General features: G+C 43.5%; 1 protein-coding gene across 1 annotated transcript in view; it reads left to right on the top strand.

The window, feature by feature from the left end:
* oca2 (oculocutaneous albinism II) overlaps positions 1-24,498 on the top strand; it is a 49,047-nt gene extending 24,549 nt beyond the window's left edge. The window contains exons 15-24 of the mRNA XM_070960926.1: positions 330-462; positions 2,428-2,575; positions 3,078-3,135; positions 3,270-3,378; positions 7,553-7,680; positions 8,306-8,365; positions 9,139-9,243; positions 12,012-12,105; positions 12,801-12,894; positions 23,320-24,498. Coding sequence (XP_070817027.1) covers positions 330-462; positions 2,428-2,575; positions 3,078-3,135; positions 3,270-3,378; positions 7,553-7,680; positions 8,306-8,365; positions 9,139-9,243; positions 12,012-12,105; positions 12,801-12,894; positions 23,320-23,407 — 1,017 coding nt within the window. The 3' untranslated portion in view covers positions 23,408-24,498. The remainder of the gene's footprint in view (positions 1-329; positions 463-2,427; positions 2,576-3,077; positions 3,136-3,269; positions 3,379-7,552; positions 7,681-8,305; positions 8,366-9,138; positions 9,244-12,011; positions 12,106-12,800; positions 12,895-23,319) is intronic.
* Positions 24,499-26,441: the final 1,943 nt, after the last annotated feature.

Below are 26,441 nucleotides of genomic sequence, written 5' to 3'. Positions count from 1 at the left end.
GCCAAACTAGAGCTTGGTGGACATGAAAACACCTTAAGGATGCACTTTCAATGCCCCTTTTGGGTGCAATAATAATATTAATTTATTGATTCTTGATATAATGCCCGGTAATTACTGCAATGACTGTATTACAGTGTCATAACATACAGATTAGTGGTTACACCTGCTTACGTCCTTTTTGATGATGATGCACAGTTCAGATGAAGGCCACATGTCTCACTCAGAAACTAACGATCTGCACAGCACTGACACTGAGTTTCTCACCAAACCTCATGTCCAGGCACTGCTGCCTTATGCTGTCTAACATGTCGTTGTTCTCCATCTCACAGGGGATTGATTTTGCCAGTTTCACAGGCTACATGTTCCTTGGGATATGCCTCGTCCTCTTCACCTCATTCCCTTTCCTGCGGATGCTCTACTGGAACAAAAAACTCTATAACAAAGAGTCCATTGAAATCGTTGGTGAGTTAAGATATTTTTGCAGACTGGCTTTTGTTTAAAAATGTCTTTCCTTTTCTATTTAGATGATGGTTTGGGATTATCATGATGTTATTGGGCTGAAATGTAAATTGCTCTGGATGTGGCACAATCTAAAATTAATTATGATGGCTTCTGGTTGTTGTTATAGGCTCCATACTACAGTTGCTCACCTTCTCAGGCGTTGCAGTGACCTCATAGAAACTTAATTATCTTGGCATTACGGCCTCAGCCCTCAGGCTCCCACACATGATGTATAGCGCTCTCTGAATTGAAGACTTTCCTCCCTCTGTCTCAGCTGATTTCCACAGTATTGCATTCACATTATCCTCATCAGACGACCCTGTTGCTGCAGATAAAACATCTCTGGATTATGGCGTGCTAGTTAATAAAAGAGGAGATCTCGCTGTGGTCATGACGTCATTAAAAACTGGCTTCACTCATCAAGAGAGCGGTACAGGACTCCCATCTTGGTTCCAATCTTTTCTTCCCAATTGTGCGATTGTATAAAATATTCAGCTAATCTTGTGCTCCAGAGTTCTTTTATACATCTGCTTAATCATCCATTAACAAAAGAAACAATTATTTTGCCATCCCTCAAGACATTACATTGTCCAGAGGTAGAGTAAGATCATTACAGATCATTACAAGATCAGAATTGGTGGCACAGGTGGTAACACTGTCGCCTCACAGCTAGAAGGTCCCGGTTCGAATCCCGCTGTGGGCGCTGGGGGCGTGTCCTCCACCATGCCTTCGGTGCCTGCTGCTCGAGGAAAAAGGACCTTTCTGTGTGGAGTTTGCATGTTCTCCCCGTATCCTCCATAAAAATACCCCCACTAAAACATGCAAGAAGATCACCACCTGACCAACGGTGACAAAGAAGGAACTGGTCCCCGGGCGCCGGTCGGCCGGCAGCCCACCGCTCCTGGTCTGCCGCGGAGGAGGGACGACCAGGATGGGTTAAAAGCGGAGAAAGAATTTCACAAATGCATGGCGTGTGCAGTTTCCCCCCTAACGCCGCATGTTGTGTATGTAATTGTGAGTAATAAAGGGATTTCTTCTTCTTCTAATAGAAACCACAGGGTGTGTTTATGTGGGATAGAAACTGTGTCCTCCATCCTCGAATCTATTTGTTGCTGCTGTAGATCTTTGCATATGAGACCCCGGGGATGGAGATAATGGGCCAACTAATAAAACAGGGATATTTGTGTGAAATTGTTTGCAATTCTTCCAGAAGCACAGTCACCTTTTATCAGCGTTTACCCACAATGCTACAGTTTCCCCCCGCGGAGAGAACTTCAGCAGGGGATCATTAAAAACGGAGACCGCGGGGCTCCCCAGACGTCACCATCTAAGGAGTGAGGAAGAGCGACTGTTAGGAGCTGTACTGTCACACGAAGCTCCAGGCAGATTGAAGGAAGCAGTTGTTCAGTGCAGGCCTGATAGCCCATCTGTAAATCCCACCCTGTGGAGTTTCCGCTTCTCCCGCCAACCTAACCTACCTGGAGAGCATACAGCTAAATCAGCTCAAAAGCCCCTGCCTCGACTGGTAATTGTGAGGATTCGCTTACAGGAAGGTTTTTTTCCTGTGCCAGTTAGATCCCATTAAAATCACCTAGCAACCTTCCTAAGAAAGGATGGCACCTACTGGTATCCACACAGGTGTCCAGCTCCCTCAGGCTGTATCTCTGCTTCAACATTGGCTGTTCCTGAGCTGGTCAATGTGCCCAGCAGCTAGCTGCATTAGTCCCTCTATGGGGGCTCACAGCATATTGACCGAAAACGCCTTTATATCCTCTCAGTTGGCCTCAGCTGCAGGAACTATTATCTACAAATCCACCACTGTAAACATGCTACATTTGCTGCAAAGCTCCATCGCTGTAATGACTGTGTTGAACATGCACTAAACAGGTGGCCTTCTCTCCTGCTCTGTTTGTCCTGCTCCTCCAGAACTCAAGCATGAGATCCTGGTCTGGAGGCAGACGGCTCAGCGCATTAACCCAGCAAGCCGAGAGGAGACGGCTGTGAAATGCCTCCTGATGCAAAAAGTCCTCAACCTGGAAAGTCTGCTCCGCAAGATGATGAAAACCTTCCAGAGGTTAGAAGAAAAGACTGAAAACAGAAGTTATACCTGTTGTTGTGAAGAATGCTTTCATCACTTGTCATGATAAAGACATCTTTGCTTCATACTGTGTTAATAAGACTAAGAATTCAGTAGTTATCATAATATCGTTAATGAGGCTCGGACGGAGACATCTAATAAATGCCCATTAATGCAGTTTTAGTTGAGTTAATTTTGGATTATTTCATTGTTTGAAACACAACAAAAATCGAGGAACGAAAAATACAAGGAAGTACCAAGAATAGCACTTTTTGTCCCCTCGTCCAAGATGTTTCCCCGCCGTAACAATTACAGCATAAATACAGTTTTTATACCACTGAAAAATACCTAAAAACAGCACAACATTCAGTATATCATTTTTCATGATTTGAATCAACTCTCAAGAGAGTGATTGTCTGCAATTACATGTTTGTTTCTGTTCATCAACACTCAGAAAAATGTAATTAATATGAGATTTAAATGTTCTTTTGTGTGACAGACAAATTTCTCAAGAGGATAAGAACTGGGAGCAAAACATTCAGGAACTGCAGAAGAAGGTTGGCCTCCATACTTCGTTCTTCATCATCCGCTGTGACTGCGGAGCACTGATGTTATCTCAATGATGAAGCCGGCCGGTGTTTGAAACTTAAGACGAACGCTGTCAGTAGAATATTATCTTTCTCTTCCACAGCACAGGATAACCGACAAGGTCCTGCTGGTGAAGTGTGTGTCCGTCCTCGCCGTGGTGATCTTCATGTTCTTTGTCAACTCCTTCGTTCCCAGCATTCATCTTGATCTCGGTGAGCGCGGCAGTGTCTCATTATTGTGCTGTTTCCACAGGCCCCACGGGGTGGTTATAGGTTCCGTCATGTAATTATAACACAGCCTCCTCTGCTCTCGTATTTGAAATGAGCTGAAATAATGGGCTGACTCGCAAACGCAACCAACAAATTACATGGATACAGATCTGCATTTAGAGCCGTCACCTCGGATACAATAGCTATGGTTTAAATGGAGTCCGGTCGCTTTTTGAAGAGTTCCTTGGCAAACACAGGCACCAGTAATACGGAGTTAAACAGAAAACAGCAGTGTAAGATCATCACACAGTGAAGTCACGAGGCTATGACATCCAGGTCTTAACACTGGCAACGAGCCCACAGAAAACGACCACCTTGACTCTCCAGTTTCTCTCAGCTTTACACAATATTTCCCCTCTCTCGCCTGCAACTTTGCTGTTTAGGTTCGATCTTATGCTCACTCATTAGCATAGCTTTAAGCCTTTATTTTTAACGTATTTACAAAATATGGTTATAGAAGCCCAACCATGTCTTTCTAATGGTTTTACCATCTGTGACAAATCTCAATTGTCCAATAACAAATCCATCAATGACAAGTTTCGAGGAGGTGGTGAAGGGAGCTGCAGCAGCATGTGGTGTTAGCATGAGAGCATCACGGTCAGGTTACTGTATGAAGTAGACCTGTACAAAAAACATATACCTGTATGACACATAGACCTGTTTAAAAGTATTTATATATATTTTTTTTAAGTAAAAATATGAAAAATCTAAAATATAGCCGTTAAAACTGTCTAAAACTGTATAAAGTAAAGTGATTGGATGTTAGCAGTCAGCTGATGTAAACATGACAAAAGCAAAAGCTTTAAACGTGCGTGCTTGCATATTTTGGGCCTGTTAGTAAATCCGGACATGTGGGTTAGGCTGAAGGTTCTGTCTTGTCTGACACTTCTGACTGTGATATCTCTGATGTGTGCTCAGCGGACGACCTGAACAGCGTGTCGTTAACGCTAACACTGTCCCTAAATGAAGACGGCTGTCTGCACACACACCCTGTCATCTCTCCCCTCGCCACTGAGGCCATTCAGTCACCAAACATGCTCGGTTAATTACGGGCGCAGCTCAGGTTACCTCGCTGTGACATTTATTAAATGGGAATGACCCCACAGCGGTGTGTTTTCTGTCCCCGCGGAGGGATCGGCGCCTGTCCAGGCACAGCTCTCATTAATGCATGCAGGTCACAGTCAGGGTTGAGGACTGCAGCCGGCCCAGTCTATTCACTCACATGTGTTTTCAAATCGAGCCTCATTAAAATTTCATTAACTGCACACAGTAAGATTTAATTTCAGTCTGATCATTGCCTGGTCGTTTGATCCCTCTAATGCATCTGAGGTTACGTGGGTTTGGATGAAACCTTATTGATCCCGATGCAGAGACGGGCAGAGAGCAGCGGCCAAAGGCAGATCGTAAAGCAGGAACATTTACAGTCTGTCTAGTTTCAAACAGATTGGTCGTTCATTTTTAGACACTGTAGAAAAACTCTGGCTAAACTCCAACATTTAAATTGCTTTGAATCTTTAGTCAAATCTTTGGCAAGGCAAAAGCAACATCTGAAACATCAGAGTTTCTTATCTAACCACATGCTCACGAGTGCATGAGATGCTCGAGCCGGAGCACAAATCTCTTTATCTCTTGGCTTCGGCCTTGTGTTCGTTTACTTTGTTCTGAGTACCTTATGGAAAACGGCGACGAGACATTTCTCACAGCACATTTCCTGTCGCAGACACTGTTGTCTTGCGTGTGTGATGGATGAGTCTATCATAAACCGCTCAGACTTGCCTAAAAGCCCTTTTTAATTGGAGAGCTCTTTAGGTTTGTTATCTGCCGCTCGCTCCTGGATGCAGCCTCAGGAAATATAGACGCACTGTCGTATGTTTTGTTGATATTTTTTGTCATCTGTTGCTTGAAAGAAGCACAGAACTCTGATTATTGGGTCTCTTATTCTGAGTTCTCGACTTGTTTTTGCAGCCTAAATGAAATGAGCCTTTATTATTCACGGTGACACATGCCTCAGTGTATTTAAAAGAAGAATTTCATTGTCACATTGAAGCAGAGTGAAGCAACTCTAACTGAAGTCTGTAATGGGTATATTAGCTAAGAGCTGCCCTTATTTGTAGGGAAGAAAATGTCATTTTATCCACACAGACCTTCATCTGTGTGAGACAGACTTTTCCTCTGATGAAGATCCACTGTTGGTTGGGGAGTGTCGTAGCAGGAGTTGTTTTCTAACCCTGCTGACCAACTCTTTGTTGCAGAACTTCCACTTGCTTGAACTCTAAAGTGAGAAACGTTCGCAGAATGAGCTGACAGAGTTCAGAGCTATTTTAGCTTCAGTAGGTGTGTGAACTTAATTTTGAAGCTGCGTGTGTCATGCTTTTAGCTTTGCATGCATAAGATGAACTCTCAGCTCAACAGATTGTTAATGTAAGTATATGATTCCCCTGTTCTGCTCAGAATAAGTAGACTATGAAGTGTTGTGGCGATGATACTGTACAGACTTAAAGCTGCACTAATACATTTGCCTTATATAACAATTGAAAGGGGTCGCCTGCACTGATGAACCCACAGAGAAATATCAACCTGCAGGCTGATAAAGGTAGTGACTTCCTGGTGAAAGTGAAGCATTTAGCAGCCAGATATTTATCTCAGGAGCTGATGGACACCAAAACAGAACAGAGAGGAGACAGAATATTGGACACAACATCAAAGATAGGCTGATGTTGCTCCAAATCTGCAGGATTTGTACAGTAATTTGGCAAGTATTAGCTAGCAAGTTCACCATTTCAACTTAAAGCTGATTACATGTCAGTGTTGTGTTTGCAGCTGCCCCCAAGTTCCTATTATTGCAAGTTTTAAGAGACCAGCGTTTTTAATTTTAGGTCTTATTGTCTTCTAAATGTTTCTGGCATATGGTGGCCAGAAACACATTAATCTCATACATGTAGTGTTGCTGTAATGTAAATGGGCAACTGTTTGCTAACACGCTTACTTCAACAGCTTAACCGGGTCATATGTCAGTGCCCCCAAGTGGCTAAAATATCAATGAATGTAGGTTTAAAGTAAAAGTGTCCCTTCAAAATGTCAAATGCAAATATCATTGAAACGTATACACATATGAAAAGCCTTCATCGTTCATCTGTCTTCTCTTCAGCAGCTGCTCTTTCCCCGTTGCTCAGTTGTTCATACTCGTTGGCCATTTCCTGCAAACTTTGGTCCACATTTAGCCTAAAAAGCTTCCCGTGCCATCATGTAGACATTAAAGTAATACTAGAGAGCCAAATTGTCTGTTAAGAGCAGACATCTCCAGCCCGTCTCCGGCTGAATCCTGGCGGAGATTTTGAGTTTCTGAACATGTAAACAAGCCGTGAAGCCTCTGTCAGTCTTGATCTTACTCTGTCTCCAATCTTCCCTCCGTCACTCTCCTCTTTCTGTCCTTCTGTTGCTCTTCTCTCTTCACTAATTCATCAGTTGTGAAATTACTTCCCCAAAGGCCTCGGCCAAGGCAATTACTGGTGCTCACCTGTTTAATCAAATTTTCTCCAAGTGGATGCACACTCGTCCCGCTTTCAAAAACGCTGCCTGGTGCCAACTTTTGTCCTCCCGACTAGAATGTGTTGAATTAACATTTCTGCGATAATGAATGCCTCATCAGACCAAGACAGACCAAATACGTCACTCATTGTTTCCATCAGGTACCAGCTCACGCTCCGCTGTGCTTATGAACGCTGTGTGAAAACTCCTCGGCAGGCTGAATTCTCACACGTTCATTTTTCACGTTCATTTCCATTTTGGATGCATGTTCAGCGTTGGCTTATTTGAGGCGGCGCAGATGACAAAAAAAGCAGCGGTAGCGTCTGTAACGTTTACTGAAGGCTCTTTTTGAGGGTTGTGATTAAAGACAAATCTAAGTGAACGGAGAACAGATGGAACACCATTTTGCTGAATTAATGAACACGACTTCGTTTAAAAAGTCTCCAAAGTTTGTGTAGCGTGTGATATGTCTTCTCATTACAAATCTGCCAGATTGAGCTCAGTGTCTGTTGGATGAGGCCGTTAAACATTTTTTATGTGTGTGAGAGCTTTCTCGCTCTAAAGGGAGATGCCTGTTGCTCTCTCTCAGGGTGGATCGCTATCCTGGGTGCACTGTGGCTTCTGGTTCTGGCTGACATCCAGGACTTCGAGATCATCCTGCACCGGGTGGAGTGGGCCACGCTGCTGTTCTTTGCCGCCCTCTTCGTGCTGATGGAGGTATTTGACGTACACTCTGCACATTTAGAGGGATTTTGGACTTCACACAAAGTAAAAAACTGATGCCAAGCAACAACTTTTGCTTCAAGCCTTGATTTGTCCCACAAGGTAATTATAACAAATAAAAAGTGAGCCAGGACTGGGCTCCCCTCCGACAAGCATCTTTGCAAGGTACTGAAGAAAACAGGATCATTGCTTGGATCTATTGACGGTACACCAGGCTGTGCCAGAAATCCAGTCAGTCTGTGAGCTTACAGTCTGAGAAGTAATTATCCTTTTCTTTACCCACGGGCCTCCCTGTGAAACGATGAAATGAAAACGTAATGTCAGCACAAAAACCACTTTGTTTCCCTCCTCTGAGTCTTTGATACAGACGTGGGCCCTGTCAAAACTATGTGTTGAATGCATTTAACATTGCACAGTGTGGGAGAGCAGTAACGGCCACCAGCATGTGAATATTTTGCTCTTGGTGTCAATAACGATAACAAGAATGGATTTGTCTCCGTCTGCTTAATGGCCGCTTAATAAAAATCAAATTGCTTTTCTTCTCTTGGTTTAATCCCACCTATAACTAATTCTCCTCCCATTTTCTTTCCATATTAATCTTCTGCCCTTCATTTTTCAGGCTTTGGCCCAGCTGCAGCTTATCGACTACATTGGAGAACAGACAGCGCTGCTTATAAAAGTGAGTTTTTCCTTTGATTCTTAGCCTTAACTGTTGTTTCTCAGAGCTCTTGCGTAATTGATAATTGGGCGCAGGTGAGGCGATGCTGCATTTCATGCATTTTCTTATGCACAGCTCTGAATTCAATTATTTTGCTTACATCTGATTCCTGTCAGCAGCTGAAGGGGTCTGAGGTAATTTTCACCCATATTCTAGCCTGTGTGCATCATGCAAGCGAGGTGTCTCTTAGCAGAGAATTGCACCAGTAATAGGTACGCCAGCTCGCGTTTAGACCGTGGGCCTCTGTAAGTCTAATAATCACACATGACAGGTGGTGGTCTATTCATGGTTTCTGACCTGCTCAGCCTCCCCGAACGATGGACGACATGCTGTGCTGGAATTGCATGGCCTTTCTCTCCTGATACAAGTGGGGGGGCAGGTGAAAGGAGGAGATATTGCCTCCGTTAACCTGGCCATGCATACCGAAGAGAAGACCATCAAGAGGGTTCAAATAACATCATGCTTGTCACACGTGGAGAATTGGCCTTGATGTGTGTGTACAGCAGAGCTCGGAGATAAAACTCGAAGACGCCGCCGCCTCCACCTGCAGTCGCGTTGCACGTTCAGCGGCTTCATCCCCTTAGCCTGCCCTCCCCGACGAGAGGTTCAGTGTCAGAGAATGAACATGACTGTGTGTTTGATTTAAATCAGTGACGGGCTGACGGGGGGGTGACTGCATCTGAGTGACAATGAAAGTAGCAGTTATCTGTCGCTCTTATTATCTCCTCTCTCAGGCGGTGCCAGAGGACCAGCGCTTGGCTATAGCCATTATCTTGGTGATGTGGGTCTCGGCTCTGGCCTCTTCTCTCATTGACAACATTCCCTTCACTGCCACCATGGTAAGAGGCTTCGGCATGATGCTTTAATTTCACACTCCAGTATAACCTCGTGAAATCACACACAAGCACAGTTCAAACAAGACGTGTTCAAACAGGAAGGAGTCCGAAATCATCTGACTTGCGATGGGTTTCACCACTATTTATTACTTCATTTCACTATGAAAAAAACAATTTAGCCACTATAAAACATTTCAATGTAACCAGTATGAAGTGTTTTGACACCTATAAATCGTATATTTAATATCTATTATAGGTGTGACTATTGTTGAGGTGACTTTTGACTTTGGAGCACCATCTGTAAGGGCATTTAACGCTGACTTATTCGTCATTTTACAGCTTTAATAGGAAAGAAAACTCTCATAATGGCTCCAGTGTGAACCTTTCCATCGCAGACGACCTGGCAACTGGCTAGTTGTGTTATTGTCACAGAAATTTATTTCAGTCTATAAATAATTACACTGATTTTGTTATTAGTCATTATAAAGCACTTATTAACGCCTTATTCCCAGGGTTCGGGTTATTAAGGTCATATATATTAACTTCCTTCCTTCCTATTAATAACCAGTCATTAGGATATTATTGATGGAAAACTCTTAGTTAATGTAGTTTTAGTTGAAGAATATGGTCATGTAGAGTAAGACTAATAAGAGCTTTATAATGATTAATAAGTGTCAATATGTTACTCTCATGCACACTAATAAGCAACTAGTTAATGCTGAATGTGTGTACCTTAACATAAAGTGCATTTTACGCTTGCTCATGAATGAAACTTTGAATATGTGCTGCATATTTTCACTTCCTCACTACAGCTGTTCCATAATTTCACCCTGTATCAGAAATACAGCCATTTTTTTACATGTTAGTTTAGTCTCTCAAGCATGTATATTCCTCTCTAATCACACTAGTTTTTTCTCATTTTGAACTATTGTTGGTTACATTCAGGTGGCTTCTCGTACTTCCACACAAAAAGTAATGGATACGCTACTTAAATAGTGAACAATAATAATGATGCTTGATTTAAGAAATCCTGATTTTATTCAGTGCTACTTCATGACATTTTTGCCGTGACATGATATATGTGGTTTCCTGCAGAGTTTATTATTTTACCACTCCTTGCTAAATTAAACGTTAACAGCTGTGACATTTTTAACATCACTGAAACAAAACATCTATTCATACCTAAACTGCAGCATCAGGTCTAATTAGCTTCACATAAGAAGAGCAGAGAAAACAGTGTTGATCCAAGAACATGCTCACTGACTTGCACTTAAAGTTGGATTGTGAGTGTCTGTTAAACGGCTCTTCATCTGACTTTCCGTACAATAACTGCAATGCTAAAATACAGAAATGTTGTCTCAGACGCTCATGAATTATGCAGCTGCTTTCTGATACAAGCCAACTGCCTCATCGCCGCTTTGTTGTCAGCTGTCTGTTTTGCTGAAAATTAATAGATTGTACAGAGAGCACTGCTTCAGAGGGGCGCCGGTCTGCTCAATTAAAATGACAGTTAGAGAAGGAAAAGATGTTATCCAGCCGACAGAAGGAGACGATGCTCGCTAGAATTAAACTGCCAGATTTTTGACTAGTCAACCAGTTTGTCCAGGGGGGTTTAAAATGTTCTCTTCTCTGGTTGTTTGTCCATATTTTCAGGCCCATGCAAGCGTTGTTGCACCTGTAAGAGACAACTTCAAACTGCATCAATTTTCAATTCAGTGCACAGCCGATAAGAAAACATGTCCTGATTGTCACAACAGACTGAAGCTGAGAAAAGATTTGTTTTCCTCATTCAGACCAGAAAAATGTATTTGTGGATGATTCCGTTTACGGGCTGTTTTAAACGTGATTTTCTAAAGAATAGTCGACACATTTTGGAAAATTATTCACTTTCTTGTCAGATGAAAAGATTGATGCCACTTTCACGTGTGTACAGTAAATACAAAGCTACAGCTAGCGACGGTTAGCTTACATTAGCAAGAAACAGCAGAAAACAGTTAAAAATATCCACCTACCTGCACCCCTGAAGCTAATTTAGCACTAATTAATATGTAATTTCTTGTGTATTGACTCCACATCGAACTGTGGATTTTGTTCCCTCTGGACTGAGCTAGGCTAAATTAGCGCTATCCGGTCTTTAAGCTAATTTAACCGGCAGTTGGTTGTAGCATCTGCTGTAACACAAGCAAGCGAATGAGTGTATTTCTAAAAGGTCGACCTTTATGCACAAACAGTTCTCTGGCAGCCAACCAACGCAAACCATTTCATCATTGGAATAAAGTTAGTGTAAATACTCAGTGCAGGTTTGTTTTCCTAATGTAAGGCTATGTACAGTGCATGCATGCTCCGCTAGTCTGCTTTGCAGAAGTGACGTGCAGCCCTGTATTTATTCATGCATCATCAGTTTACACCAGCAGAGACCAGTGGAGATACCCTCACCACACTGCACATGAAAGCTTTAATGTTGTCTTGGTAGACTAGTATTCAGGAGAGCCGCTGGAATTTGAGTAACGTCCTCAGAAAATAACAGTTTTCAAGAAACTCTAAAACACAGCTGAGCACACGCTGCTTTGCCATCATCGTGGGATCCGATCTGGCTCATCAGCGGCTGTATGTTGCATGTAAAACCCATCACATACCACATTACAGATGGAGCCCCTGTGTTTATGTATATGTATTTGGGTGTTTGTAGTATTGGAAAGCTTCAGACTACTTTTAGACACGGAAACCAGTGTGTATTTTCAATGATTTTCAATGTATTTCTGTCCTCACAGATTCCAGTTCTCATCAACCTGAGTCAGGATGCAGATGTGAACCTGCCAGTAAAACCTCTCATCTTCGCCTTGGCTATGGGAGCCTGTCTCGGGGGTAAGTCTCTACTCCTGTCCTCTTCATATGATCAAGTATGAGACTGTTGTTGCACTGAAACGCACCTTCCTCAGGTCACCGGGGACTTCATAGTTGATCCCCGTTTGAAAGGTGTGGATCTTTATCGATGGCCCCTGCCGGGAGACGTCTTATGCCCCAGGTGACAGTCACACTTTGTATGGCTGTGTCACTCCCCGGGGAGGTCAGGTTGTGCTCTTTGCGAGAGTGGCTCAAGGCCCTCGGAGCTCGCCTTATTCGGCTCTCCCACACCCCAGCGGCTGGCCCTCCAGCACTGTGTGTCCCTGTTTGGGTGGGAAGAAAGACACAGAGGGAGAGAGAGTTAGAGGGCTGTCATGGTGTTTCAGTTTAATCAACTGCCCCGTGACAGGTCTGTATCGATCGGCAGGATGATGTCGCCGCCCGGCTCCATCCCCACACTGACACCCTTTGAGATGTGAGCAGTATCGAGTGGCAGGATGGATACGCGCCCTGACTGTCAAAATGCTGCCTACAGTAGATTAGAAATAGTAAAACTTTCTGCTAGGTTAAGTCTGAAAATACTGAGAGAAAGATGATGATGATTATTGCTGGAATTATTATTCTAACCTGCCCTTCTAGCTCTTCATAACTGTGTTTTATGTGATGTAGAGCTGCTAGATTCAGTTTCCCTGAATGCTGTTTTCCTGTCTGTTTAGGAAATGGCACGTTGATAGGAGCATCAGCCAACGTCGTGTGTGCAGGAATAGCTGAACAACACGGTTACGGCTTTTCCTTCATGGAGTTCTTCAGGTAAGCCCCCTCCCCCTTTTACAGCACTAAACAGATCAAATCTTAAACAATCTTAAAATCTTGTTCCCAAAGTTGCTTTATTTCTAGTTCTAATCATCGCTGTGAATGCTGTACCATAGACCATACTGCCTAAAGGGGTACTTACATGTTAATGTCCATCATGCTACAGTAGGAGATGCCAGCAATGTGTATTGAGTTGCCTGAGAACATTTAGACTTTCTTCAGATCCTCAATTACAAATGTCTGGCTTCCCCCGGAGTGCCGCTCATTGAAATATGCATCATGTGGCAGACGCTGCGCTCCTCTTTGAGGGGGCGTTGCTGGAAGTCTGAGTAGTGGTTTTTGAAGGGTTACCACCCGACCTTACTCGGGGTATATGCAGCAGGTGTTCTTGAAACAACCTGGCAGACGTGAGTTAATGTCATCTGGTCTGGGCAGTGATTCCAGTCCGTGTCCTCTCCGGTGATGCTGCGAGGGAGCTGAGAAATGTTTACTACAGCGAGCGCGGAGGAAGTCAAACTGTAGCAGTCTACAGAACAGTGAGTCGCTGGAAAGGAGAAACACACTTGAATCAAGAACCCTCTGGTGGCTTAAAAACAAACCCAAGCGAATGGTGGAAAATGTCATTATATCTCAGGCAGGGTGGTAAGTGGGCTGCCTCCCGAGTTGCCACCTGCTCACTAATAATTCTCACTGCGGTGACGTAACAGCCAGACATAATTTGCAATTTGCCTGCTGGAGAAGTGGAAGTGGTCAGTGATTTTGAAAGACGGATGAATATGAGTCTGATTAGCCTTAATATGCAATCGCTTGGAAATAGCATGTCATTTGATTTATGGGACTTCTAAGTGTACTGTGTGCGATGATGAAAAGAGAGCTGAGACCATTCCTCGCGGGATTTCGTTCTCAAAGAGATTACAGTTTAATCGGTGGCTTGAATGTCTGCAGGTGGGATTTACATGAAACACAGACGTTCTTTCACAGCAGTGAACGGTTCTGTGGCTGTGCCAGCGCTGCGTAGACTTTCATCACTTAGTGTTCCTCAAAGAATCACACGTGCAGTTCTGCCTTTCTTTGCACATTAGTGTGTTTTTTGTGAGATTTTTTTAGCAACACCAGCAGTGCAGCTCTGTGGATGGTAATACCTGCGAGCTGGTCTCTCTAAACTTAAGTATGAAGTTTGGTTCAGACATTCATGGTACCCAGAGGATGAATCCTAATGACAAAGACGCCTCGTTTGCTGGAGCATGGATGAAACATTTGTTGGTTCCAGCTTCTCAAATGTGGGACTGTGTTGCTTTGACTGTTCAATAAGAATAAGAACACTAAGCAGTGATCTCTGGCCTCTGGGAAGCTGTTTTCACATCTGTCTGATCTTTTAAAGGCTACAACATTAATTAGTTCACAGGACAGGTAGAGGAGCAGAGGACAGGTAGGGAAGCAGACGACAGGTGGTGGAGTAGCGGACAGGCAGAGGAATAGAGGACAGGTAGAGGAGTAGACAAGAGGTAGAGGAGCAGAGGATAGATAGACGAGCAGAGGACAGGTAGAGAAGCAGAGGACAGGTCGAGGAATAGACGACAGGTAGAGGAGCAGAGGACAGGTAGACGAGTAGAGGACAGGTAGGGAAGCAGAGGACAGGTAGAGGAGCAGAAGACAGGTGGAGGAGCAGAGGACACGTAGAGGAGGAGAGGACAGGTAGAGAATAGATGACAGGTAGGTGAGCAGAGGACAGGTAGAGGAGCAGAGGACACGTAGAGGAGCAGAGGACAGGTAGACGAGCAGAGGACAGGTAGGTGAGCAGAGGACAGGTAGACGAGCAGAGGACAGGTAGACGAGCAGAGGACAGGTAGACGAGCAGAGGACAGGTAGAGGAGCAGAGGACACGTAGAGGAGCAGAGGACAGGTAGACGAGCAGAGGACAGGTATTGTGACAACAGGTGACCCTTGCCGTTGTAAAGAAAACAAAGACCACTTCGTTGACTTCAGCGTCTTGTTTCCTTCTCTCTCTGCTTCGAAGCCGCTGTAATCAGGACAAACGTCACAGTGAGTTTTAGTTCTGCATGCTGACGAGTTTATCATGGTAAAAAGACTCGGCTGCACGGGGTTCCACTGAAGCTGATAGGAACAGTTGCAGCCTGTCAGCTCCGCTCTCCTCTCGCCATCGCTGTGTTTACAGTTATTGGATGGAAGCACTGCTCTCGGCTGAAGCGCTGCCTGTAATTGGCTGTCTGTGGCAGGGGTCACAGCTGTTCACAGAGACAGGTGAGGGGGAGAGAAGTCTGTCTCAGGCTCCAGGCAGCTGGGACTGACTCGTGCTGTATCAGGTGGTTGCATTCAGGGCCCAGATGAGCCCACGGGGACACGGATGCCTTTTTGATAGACCATCACAAAGGAAAATGAGTGGCCCTGAATAGCTCAGCAGTTAGTTGGTATGCTGCTTCCTCCGTGCCTCTAGACCCTGATCATCCCCCTGTCCTCAAACCATTAACCTGGGGACAACGACAAAGCACCTGTTCCATATGTGCTCTATGGTATGAGCCATTGTTAGTGCTCACATGCTCAGTGTGTGAAATAGCCACTGTTACAGCTTTATTACGTATATACGAACTTCTAGAACAACATGGCTTCACATAGGAAAAACATCACTGAAATAATAGGAAAAGTACAAAAGTATAAATCTAATAGGAGAGAAAAGAAGAAAAAACAAATTTCCGCGACCAAATCTGTGTTAATTTCTTCTCTGACCTTTAACTGCAGTTTTACTTGTTTGGGTCTCAAACTGTCACTGAAATGAAGCCGTATGTGAAGTTTAGAGGAATGAAACGTCTCTTTGCTAACGACTCGGACATGTGAAACGTGACAAACGGCCCAATTAGACACTGTTTTTTAGTCGGGGTTACAAGCCAAAAAGTCTGAGTACTTCAATTTTTGACAAAGGCTTTCAGAGCAAGAGACGATTTTTTTCCATGTAAAATCTTTATCTGAAAAGTGACCGTAGCTGTCACATGTAGAGTACAATATTTCAGTTTAAAGAAGCATAAAATGGAAATTCTCAAGTTCCTGAATCATACTTCAGTACTTTAGCAAATGTACGAACTGTCCACCTCTGATATTTACTGTAATTTGTTCAAATCTAATCTCCTTTTTAGATGTTTTTAAAGATTAATGACAGACAAACACACTGAAACCCTCGTTAGCCTTGCAGGACTTGTGACTAAAACAGTAACAAAGCAAATCACCTAAAGCCTGTGGTTAAAAATATAATGACCACACTGAGCCACTCGTCACGTTGGGAGAGCTCCTGGTCCGCCATCACTGTGCGCTGACCACCAGGCGAAGTAAACAAGGAGACTCCGAATCAGATGACATCAAACAATGTGAGGCCAGTTAGAAAGAGAGGAGCATGATTCAGGTTCTGCGCACCTTGTGCTGCCTCCCTCTGCACCATGTGACACAGCTATTATTCCCATTTATAGGGCTCTCTGCAAAAAAGACCTGTGCTGGGAACAATGGTGCCCTTCACCAGAGACTGCAGGTGTGCTTCCTTTATTTCCAAGAAATCTAACAAGCAGTGTAATACAGAGAAAAACAGATATTTTTAGAGGTTCAGGGAGTATTTTCTCAAACTCTCCAGCCTGAATGCTGCACGTCTGAGTATTGTCCAGGTCGTACCAGTAACTGAGTCCAGCATTGTCGCAGGAAGTGGTGGCGTCCTGTGTCAAGCAGCCTCCACAGCCTCCAGCGTGTCCCTCTGGTTTATCTGCAGAAAGTCTTCAAGACTGCATCGGGTCTTTCAAAGGGCTTCCATCATATGCAATTAAATCAATGCGTGAGATCACAAGGTACGATGGGACGTTTTTAGCTCCTCTCTGTGCCGCATTGTGGCGAGTTTTTCTCCTGCCCCCGTCCCCTCATGCTGCGTCTGTGACGGGGGATGAGTGTCGCTCAGCAGAAAGAGATTCCCTCATGCAGAGGTGACCTCAGCTCGTCTGATAACAGTTTAGAGATCCCTCACTCCATCCATCTTAAGTGGACCTTCATTCCACAAAGATTAAATCACAGTGGTCTCATGTTAATGGATTATTTAAGAACCTTGACCTACTGAAACCTTATTTCCCATTTTCACTTATACGAGTATAATTTAGTATAGGCTCAGCAGCACGGTATGGAGTGAAATGTATTTTCCCTCTACAGATCAATATACACACCACCGAGCCTCCATCTGCTCGGCTGAAAGCTGCATTACTATCAAGCTATGCAGCGTTTCATAGCATCGATTCTGTAGTCTGAGGGCGAGTGTTGTGGCTTAGTGGTCTGAAGTTTCCTGTTCAGTAGCAACACTTGTCACACAGCTGGAATCCAGTTTGTGATTTTCACAGTGAAAAAATGTCTTTTACTCTTGATATTTCTACGGTCAATCTTCGGTTGCAGACTATGTGACAGCAGTTTCAGGTTGCTCCAGCTCATCCACAGTAGCGTAGTAGTTCCTCAGACCAGAGCCTGGATACCATCAATGTGCAGGCTAACGTTAGCAACTGTGTCCTGCTCTGTTGGATTCAGGAAAGGTTACCCTCCAACAAACGTTATCCCAGACAGGCTTACATATGCTAACACATTGGTTGGTTGAAAGCCTTTTTTCATGTAACATTAAAAATGAAAATACTGTTCGCAAAGACGAACAATAAAGCAGAAATATCCTGCAGTCCTGCTTGTCGCAGTATGTCAGAAAAGCTGCAAAACACGGTTACGTTAGCATGAGGTCAGAGCCTGACTAGCTCACTAGCTTTACACCACCATTTAACAACAAAAGTGTTTATTTATGTCCGTGTCTTCTACCTGAATCAACTGGTGACGATCCTGACTTTTTGCTTGGTACATTTAGCTTTAGCCTTTAGCGCAATGTTATGTAACTATGCAGCCACCACGCGCATATTCAAACCTGCAGTGCAGAACTTTTGTCTCCCTCTTCTGGCAGTGAGAGTAATTACACAAACACTGTCGACGGGCTTTTGACGCCATCGGCTCCACCATGCTCCTTGTGGCTGTAGCTAACGGTTGCTCCGTCCTTCAGTTTTGTCAAACCAATCATTGCTGGTTGGTGTAAAACGCATTGCTACCGGTGTGCCAGTGCAGGAAAGTTAGCACATACACCAGATTAAAAAAAAAAGAGATTTACGTGGCGATGATAGGCTTAATCAGCATTTTGTGAGCTTGCTCCTCAAAAGATTGAAAGTGACTCCAGCACCAAGATCCCTGTGCAAGATTCTGCCTTTAAAAACAGCCAGCTCGACACATTAAGTCAGTGTTATCATTGAGTTAACAATTGAGCTATTGTTAGCCTGATTAACTAGCTAGCTGTAGCTGGAAAAATGTGTTAGTGGCAGTTGTCAATGTGGGGTTTAGAAGTGTCAAGGTGGAGGAGCAGCAAGGTTGAAGGAGGCCTGATTATGGGGGCTTTGAGAGTGAAGAGGAGGAGGTCTGGGAGTTGCAGTGACGAAAGATGGAGATTCAAATCAATCAATAGTATCACTGTCAACCTCTTTTGCATTTAAATTGTTTCAATCACCATCGGCATGTTGGTATTAATAGAATTACTGCAGATGTGGAGTTAATTGAAAAATGGTTAATTAACACTTTTGCTGCTAAACATGAAGTTAAAGCCATTTTCTGAAATGGTTAAAGTATATCCTGAGAGGAGGTTTTGTGATGGACGAACCTCTAAAATTACAGGAAGTGACAGATCAAATTAAAAGACAGATCATGGGAAAACTGTTTACGTGGCTCATGTGTCCACCTTTCCGTGCTGGTTTCGAACATTTTTCTTGGAGGTTTCCCTCATTATTCACCCTATAAAACCTCTGATGTGTAAATAACAATGACAATCAGTCTGACCTTTGTGACTCAGCCTTGTTGGCTACTCGGAAAGTTTGGCTCTTCCGATTTAAATTCACCACCACGCTGTACTGAAATCATTCTTAATGAGCTTAAGTGCTTGACTAGCCTCATTAATCCTTAGTTCAAGTACTAATTTGACATTTCCACATGCATATTAAATGGAAACTGCATAATTTTATTCGTCCGAATGAAGAAATAGTTGTAGCAATGAAGAGTAATACATATACCAACACACAATTATCAGATATGTGCAGACACATAACATTTCCTGTTTAATTTAAGGTCCCCTGGACTTCTTGTATCCTTTTCTGAGCATCGTCACTGCAAAAGACTCAATATAAGGGATATTCTGAAAGGTCATCTTAAAATGGGGCTTTGAAATGGCTTGTTCAGAGGACGTTATATAAGAAAGGTGCAATAATAAAGAACAGATGCACAAGGCCAATAGCTGCAAACTCTCTTATTGTCTTCTGATATGGGCCCTTTTCTGTACCGTCTGTATTTATTTGTGTGTTGAAGACATCTACTTTCTTTCCAGAATTCTTATCTGCCTTATTTATGATGCAGCATAACAAAGGATAAACTAATTGGTTCACCAGGTCGCTGCTTTAAGTGCTGAAACTCTCATTTGTCGGAGAGAGATGAAGTCATCCAGACGTTTAACTTTTCCCAGCTGTCAAAAACATCTTAAGCGAGGAACTCATGTAATGCAGCCTTAATTGGCCACTTAGGGGATCTTTAATTCTTTAAGAAGTTCAAAATTTTACCACACTTCATATCAACACCCTTGATCACACCTCAGTGAAACTCGGCACTCGTTCTCTGGGGTGCTCTAGAATTTTGCCAATCAAACAAACATTTTTTTTTACTTGTCCTGTTTTGCTTATAGACCAGTTTGCACCTATCATGGTGCAGATTATCACCCTCTGTCAACACAATGAAATACGATCATGGACAACCCATCCCACCCCCTGCATGAGACAGTGGGGGGCCTTAAGCAGCTCCTTCGGGAACAGACTGCTGCATCCATCGTGTCGACGCTAGCGCAGGTCCTTCAGTCCTAAAGCTGTCAGACTGTTTAACTCCAGCATCAGGTCATGTTGCAGTGTGTTGATGCTGTTTGTCCCATTTCTACATCAAAAACATACCGTTATCTTATATGCTCACAGTATCCACTACATCTGGTGCAATTGTGCAATAGTACAAACACTGTATTTATGATCCATATTGGCAACAGTATTTTTAATCAGCACACTGTACATATCCATAGACCTGTGCAAGTTTATTATCTCAAGTGCAATTCAACATTTGGCATTGGTGGTTTTTTCATAAGAATAATGGCAGTGTTATTTTTATGGGCAGTAGTATTTTTATGGCAATTAGTATTTTTTAATAACAAAGGATATTCAAATTTTGAATATGGATATTGAATCGGAAGACAAAGTATCGCGATATATTGCCATATCGATATTTTTGCCCACCCCTAATATACATAGTTGATTTTTTTTTAATTCTTTTATTCGGTATCCTTATCTTGACCTAGCAACAGGCCTAAGCAGTGCACTTGTTTGCAGTACTTCACTACATTTCACTTTTTTACCACATAAGCCACATAATACCAGAAACCTTCATATCGCCTCCAACTGAAATACGTAAGCTGGAAAGTCTTGTTAGGTGTCCATGTCCATAAATCCTATAGACTATTTCACAAACTGCTGCTGCTGACTCTATGTTAGGTGTCAAGTAGGCTACATTTTTAGTATGAAGTCATTTAATAAGATTCGAGTCCACACCTCTGCTCAATCGACTGTGATTCAGTGCGTTATATATTATACATGACTTATTCTGATTATCCATTCATCTATCCATCTATCATCCCCCCAAAAGTCACATTTTAAGTAGTAAAACTGCATCTGTTGTCTTCATCAAGCCTAAACCACCACACTGGCACACTTACTTACCACACTTATTTCCCATCAAGACAAGCTCATGTAGGAGACTTAAAACTAAAATGAGAAAGTCCTGAGCTGCCCCGCCTCAGTGCTCATCAAATCCTGAACATCAGCTCTAACTGAACCCAAATCTTTTCTTTAAGAGCCTGTGAGAAGGAATCCAGGTAAACAGAAAACACACGGCAGAGACACATGTAACCTTTTGCATGTCTCTAAAAATCAAGCTCGCACAGTTAACCTTTCCATATCACATAATTGTCTGAGGGCCCGTCTGACCCGAGCGCGTGCTTCAGCAGTTACTGCGGTGAAAGACAGATCGGCGTCATGGTTTTTCACAATGAAAAAATAAGAGCGTCTGCCGGTGAAACCACATTTAGACAGAGCAGAATATAAAGTCGTGTTGAATGTTTAATGCTGGCGAGTAACCAAACAAGCAGCCCATTACCGTTCTGTTCTCATGCATCATCATCATAATAATCATCCGTGCATTAGAAATAACTCGCTGTTATCGTTCTGTCATTAATCTCAATCGGAGGATTAGCACGGTTAATAAACAATTTTATTTACCATCGTCAGCGTGAGCTATGGCAGCTGTATTTTTATGGTTATTTTCTGGTTTATTTGTTGCTGACTTATTTATTGAGTTTATCATTGACTCACATCTCATGCCGCACCATCACAACAGTAAGCAACATCTGCTCTAAATGATATTTTAACGATATGGGTTGTCTTTAGGGGCGCTATACTTTTAATTACTTTTTGGATAAATCGCTGTGGCACTAAATACACACGGCATTTCCTTTCTCTTTTTGTCCTGATCTGTGTCACAGACTGAGGGCAAACAGATCTTTGGCCCTCAGAGCAGCCATGTGTCCATATAGGACATATGGTAGACATCCAAAAGACAAACCATCTGCAGCTCTGGAGTCATCTAAGGGTGAATTGCAAATGCATGCAATGAAAATCTGACCTGCGATCTACTTACTACAGTTTTACTGCCGCTGTGTCGTGAAGCTAACTAAACGAAATATCACGACAAACTTCGGTCACAGGTGCCCAGCTCTGGACGAGTCAGTTGTTTGTGTGCACTTGAAGGCTTTTTAGATTGCATGATGTGATTTAATTTGGCAAATATTATACAAGCATGCTTTAACATCTCATCGGGCCCGTCTTGGAGCGGCAGATAGCGAGCGGGAAGATGAACCGTCACCTGCAGGCTGAGGTGTCCTTGAGCAAGACACTGAGTTTGCAGGAGCTCCAGCAGGGCGGCTCTGACCTCCCTGTGCAGGGGGCTGAGTGAGCAGAGTCACGCCGGGGGGCTCAGCACAAGCAAGCATCAGGATAAGGATCAGTTTTATTCAAAGTTTTCATATATGAGAAAAACACAAAGAAAAACAACATGATTAGTTAAATTTGGTGGCACTGGGGAACAGGGGTACCATTACACCTCACAGCTAGAAGGTCCCAGGTTCGATTCCCACCTGGGGCGCTGGGGGCGTGTCTTCCACCATGTTTGTGACTAATAAAGGATGTCTTCTTCTTCTTAAAGAAAAGCATCTAATATTCAGCTAAGAGGCAAAATATGAATGGAAAGATTGTGAACCTTTGTAAAAACATTGGAAATGAGGCGATAGGTCTTTTCGCGGTGCAGCATGTAAAGGCACGCTTTCCCTAAACACTGAGAGCTGCTGCACTTGTTTATTCTGGACTGTGTCTAGAATGAATTGTCCAAAGAAAGAAATGAGAGAATAACAGGAAATATTCACTCATATCGCAGGCTCGATCATAGACTGACTGTGTTTTCGTGGACCCTCATGAAGAGTGAAACAAGATAGTTGTAGAGGGAAGCTGTGTGTGACATTGTCAAATACCCTCCGCCTTATCGAAGATTTATTCAAGAACCAGTTGCTTCAGGCAGTCGTTCCATTTGCACGAAGTAGAGATGTCAGCAAAACACATTTTCTGGACCGCTGAGATGTTTGAAGCCTTTTCTTACAACTGTACTGCACAATATAACATGAAACCTATCTGAGCTACAGAAGGTACAGGAATGTTGGTTGGACTGTATGTTATGTTGCTGCTGTATAAAAGCCTGCATTGCATCATCGTGCAACGATGACTAAACTTTGATAACAATAAGAGCAGACATGTTTTTTGCTCGAGCTCATTTCAGGTGTCTGCAGGGAAATATTTCTACTGCATGGAAATGAGCAGAAACCAGACTGTTGGAAAGGAACAAAACACACTGGAAACCTGAATAAAAACAAGACAGTCTGGCTCCCCTGTTAGACTGCAACTACTGGACAACACACACACAAACAGCGTGTGCATGCTAACAGTAGCATGAAGTTCAAAGTCCAGCTGAGGCTGTTGGAGTGTGGAGATTGGCTTTGGAGGTGTTCTGTCATGGACCTTAAAGACTGACCTGTGGTCTCAGGATCATCAGATCCTCTGGGTTCATCATCTGGGGACCAGGAGCCTCCGTATGAACCTGGACCAAATAAACTTGCACCACTTAGACCAGCAATAAAATGCTAATTGGTGACATGGATGTGTTTTTTCCTGCTTCTTACAGGTTAGGATTCCCCATGATGATCATGACATGTATGATCGGCATGTGCTACCTGCTGGCCACTCACATCGGACTGAGGTGGAACATGTAATCCACCCCTGCTGTACAGAGCCAAAGAGTGTGTGTGTGTGTGTGTGTGTGTGTGTGTGTGTGTGTGTGTGTGTGTGTGTGTGTGTGTGTGTGTGTGTGTGTGTGTGTGTGTGTGTGTGTGTGTGTGTGTGTGTGTGTGTGTGTGTGACCACTCCAAGCATTCAGCTCACCGTAATGTGACACGTAACCTGATTGACTGGTCAGATTACAGACACTACATGAAGCACAGCAGCCATGTTTTGGAAAACGCCTTTGACTGGAGTTCAGACCAGCAGGGACCAGAATTACAGGAGCTTTGACCAAAACATCCCAACATATGAGCGCGATGCGTTACTTCGTGGTGACTGGTCCACCGTCACCCTGTTGAGTTTTACCAGCTTTGTCAAAAACTTGAAGCTTTGTGTCCTCAGCAAAGAGCCAATCCAAGGGAAGGAAATGTGTCTTTACTGGAAAACACGGTCCCAGTCCATAATGCTGTACATGGTGCTACTGCTTCAGTGGGTGTAACTGGTGGATGTGATTCCAGCTACGGCCTCTGACGCCAGACTCTTCATTCATCAGAGATGTATGTCTCTTTACAAAAAGACAAGCGCTTTTAGAGCTTTTAGGACACTGATCAGTTTGTTTTCAGCAAACATTTCACCCACAGTTTTCCAGACTTTCAAAGGAACCACGACACCCAGTGAAAGGGATTTTATAACGGTTAATGTCTAATGTTTTTGTCAGCTACCCAAATCTCACCGCCTCCTGCATGAATCAGAAAAACCAGAGCAGCGCGAGTTAAACTGGAGAACAGCAGAATGATTAAAGCAGACGCTTATCTGAACATTGTATACTACCTGTTGTACTGTGTACACCGTGATCTCATGTAAGCCCAATGATTTAGTTCAGTTAACCATATTTAAAGTAGAGAAGTTTAATCATGTAAAAGCTTTGGCACGGATTGGACAACACCTTCTGACCGTGTCCAGCTGAAACTATCACCTGTATTTATTGTACAGCCTGACGACTTGAACGTCATTTCTTCCACTTCCAGAACATTCAGACAGAGATAAACGTGAACAATAAAGGTTGTGATGTTTCTGGTTTTCATTTGGCTCACTGAGTGTTATTCTAACAGGGTGCCCTTTATGAAGGGTTTCTAAGTTTGTTATTGGTTTCTAAATATTTATGTGTGCTTTATAGGTAAGTTTTAAGCATCAGTAAGAGCCGCTTTTGGGTTGCCAGGTTGGGAAACACCTCTCTGGCTGGCTGGCTTAGCTTCATGGAGCTTTATAATGAATTTCAGCTCATCGTGCAGCTGTCCAGGCACAGTTGTACAGTTCTCACCTAATTGCAGGGGTGGGGCTTGCGGACAGGCAAGCCAGGCAGTTGCTTGGAGCTAGGGGGGGCCCTGTCCACTTATTTACAACAACGATTATTGATAGGCCTGGACTTTCAGGGACCTCTGTTGGAGCTCACTTTGAGAACTACTAATCTATTTTTTTAGTATTCATCTCAAATGTCCAAGAAATTGTGCATTCATGTGTGCACGGCCTGCACGGGTGGAGTGGGGACCCCAAGGATTTCTTGCTTGGAGGCCCAAGATACCCTAGCAACGCCACTGCCTAATCATAAGGCTTTGTCCCACGTTACTGTTGTTTGGTGATTAATGTTAGCTATATTTAGCCATTAGCTTCTTTTGGTTGGTTTGGACTTCACACCAGAGTACTTAAGATGAACTTCATGTCTCAAGTTTATTATCAAACTAACTAGTTTCAAAGTATCGCTCAGTGTGGACTCGAAATAATTGGAGGTTAAAGAGTTCATTGGAGGGTCTTCTTGCCTCGATCCAGTCCTCTGAATCTGTCCACTTCACCGAGGTGATTTGGCACCATGACATCAAACAGCGGTTTCTTATGTGAAAAAACTGACGATTTAATGACTGCCACGGGGGATAAACGACGAGGCAATCGGCAGCAGGAGCGTTGTCAACCTGTGCGCCACAATCATGCAGGGGTAAAAACAACAATGGATGCTGCTATTGAGGCTGCTCTTATAATCCTGATGAAACCAGTATGTTGGCATGGCTATCCATCAGCTGCGACTTAAAATGACATCAGATTCAGACGGTCTCAACTGATTGGTCAGGGAAAATCAAATCCACCTGCCTCACGCAACATCAGTGGACGCAGATACCATTCAGATTCCTCCTGATGAAGAGCTAAAAAGCTAAAGCTAGTGTCTAGGTGGAGAAGTATATACACCAACGGGAGGGATTTTTCACAACATGGCAACCCAAAACTAATAACCTATTACTTAATCTACCAAGCAAGCAAGCAAGCAAGCAAGCCATTAGTTTCAGTTTATAAACCGTCTTTAAATGGTGTCTGATTACAAAGTGGTACCAACATATTACATAACCATTTTTGGGGGTCATTTGCTTTTTGCTCCGTGTGATGAGAGAGAAGTCGGCCGCTCTCTTGCCTGTACTTCACTGACGGTATCATAATTGCTCTGTCCACCTACACTTTTCCACTCGAGCTCTGGGAGTTCTCAACATCTTAAAAATGTCAAACATCACTAAATGTAAAGTAGAGGACGCCGAGGTCAGTGGATGCTCAACAAAAATAAATTACACAACACTATCGCAGAAGAGGACCTCTGACGGACGGTACAGTATCTACAGCAGCAGGGAGGATTTTGTCTTTCATGTGAAAAGCTTTCTGCTACTTCACTGTGTTTCCTCTGAAGCCGCACTGCCGCTCTCCTGCACAGCCACAGCTCTGCTCTTACTGTGTTTATTGGCAACGACTGAGAGTAAAACTGGCTTTCATGTTCTCTGTAATGAGTCAGGCTCCAGGCCAACTAGACCCCAACTACACAGATCGATGTATGTAGCTCCTGTAGGACGATTGTTTCACATTAAAACTCTTGGGGGGGGGGGGGGGGGGGTGAAACTCTGCATCACAGCATTAATTAGCATCTAATTAATTAAAGACACATCCACCCTCTATGTGGTTATACATCATTAATGCGTTTAATTTGTTCCTGGA

Source organism: Chaetodon trifascialis, chromosome 4 (genome assembly GCF_039877785.1).
Source record: "Chaetodon trifascialis isolate fChaTrf1 chromosome 4, fChaTrf1.hap1, whole genome shotgun sequence".
Classification (NCBI taxonomy): Eukaryota; Metazoa; Chordata; class Actinopteri; order Chaetodontiformes; family Chaetodontidae; genus Chaetodon; species Chaetodon trifascialis.
This window is presented reverse-complemented; position numbering and strand designations above follow the sequence as displayed.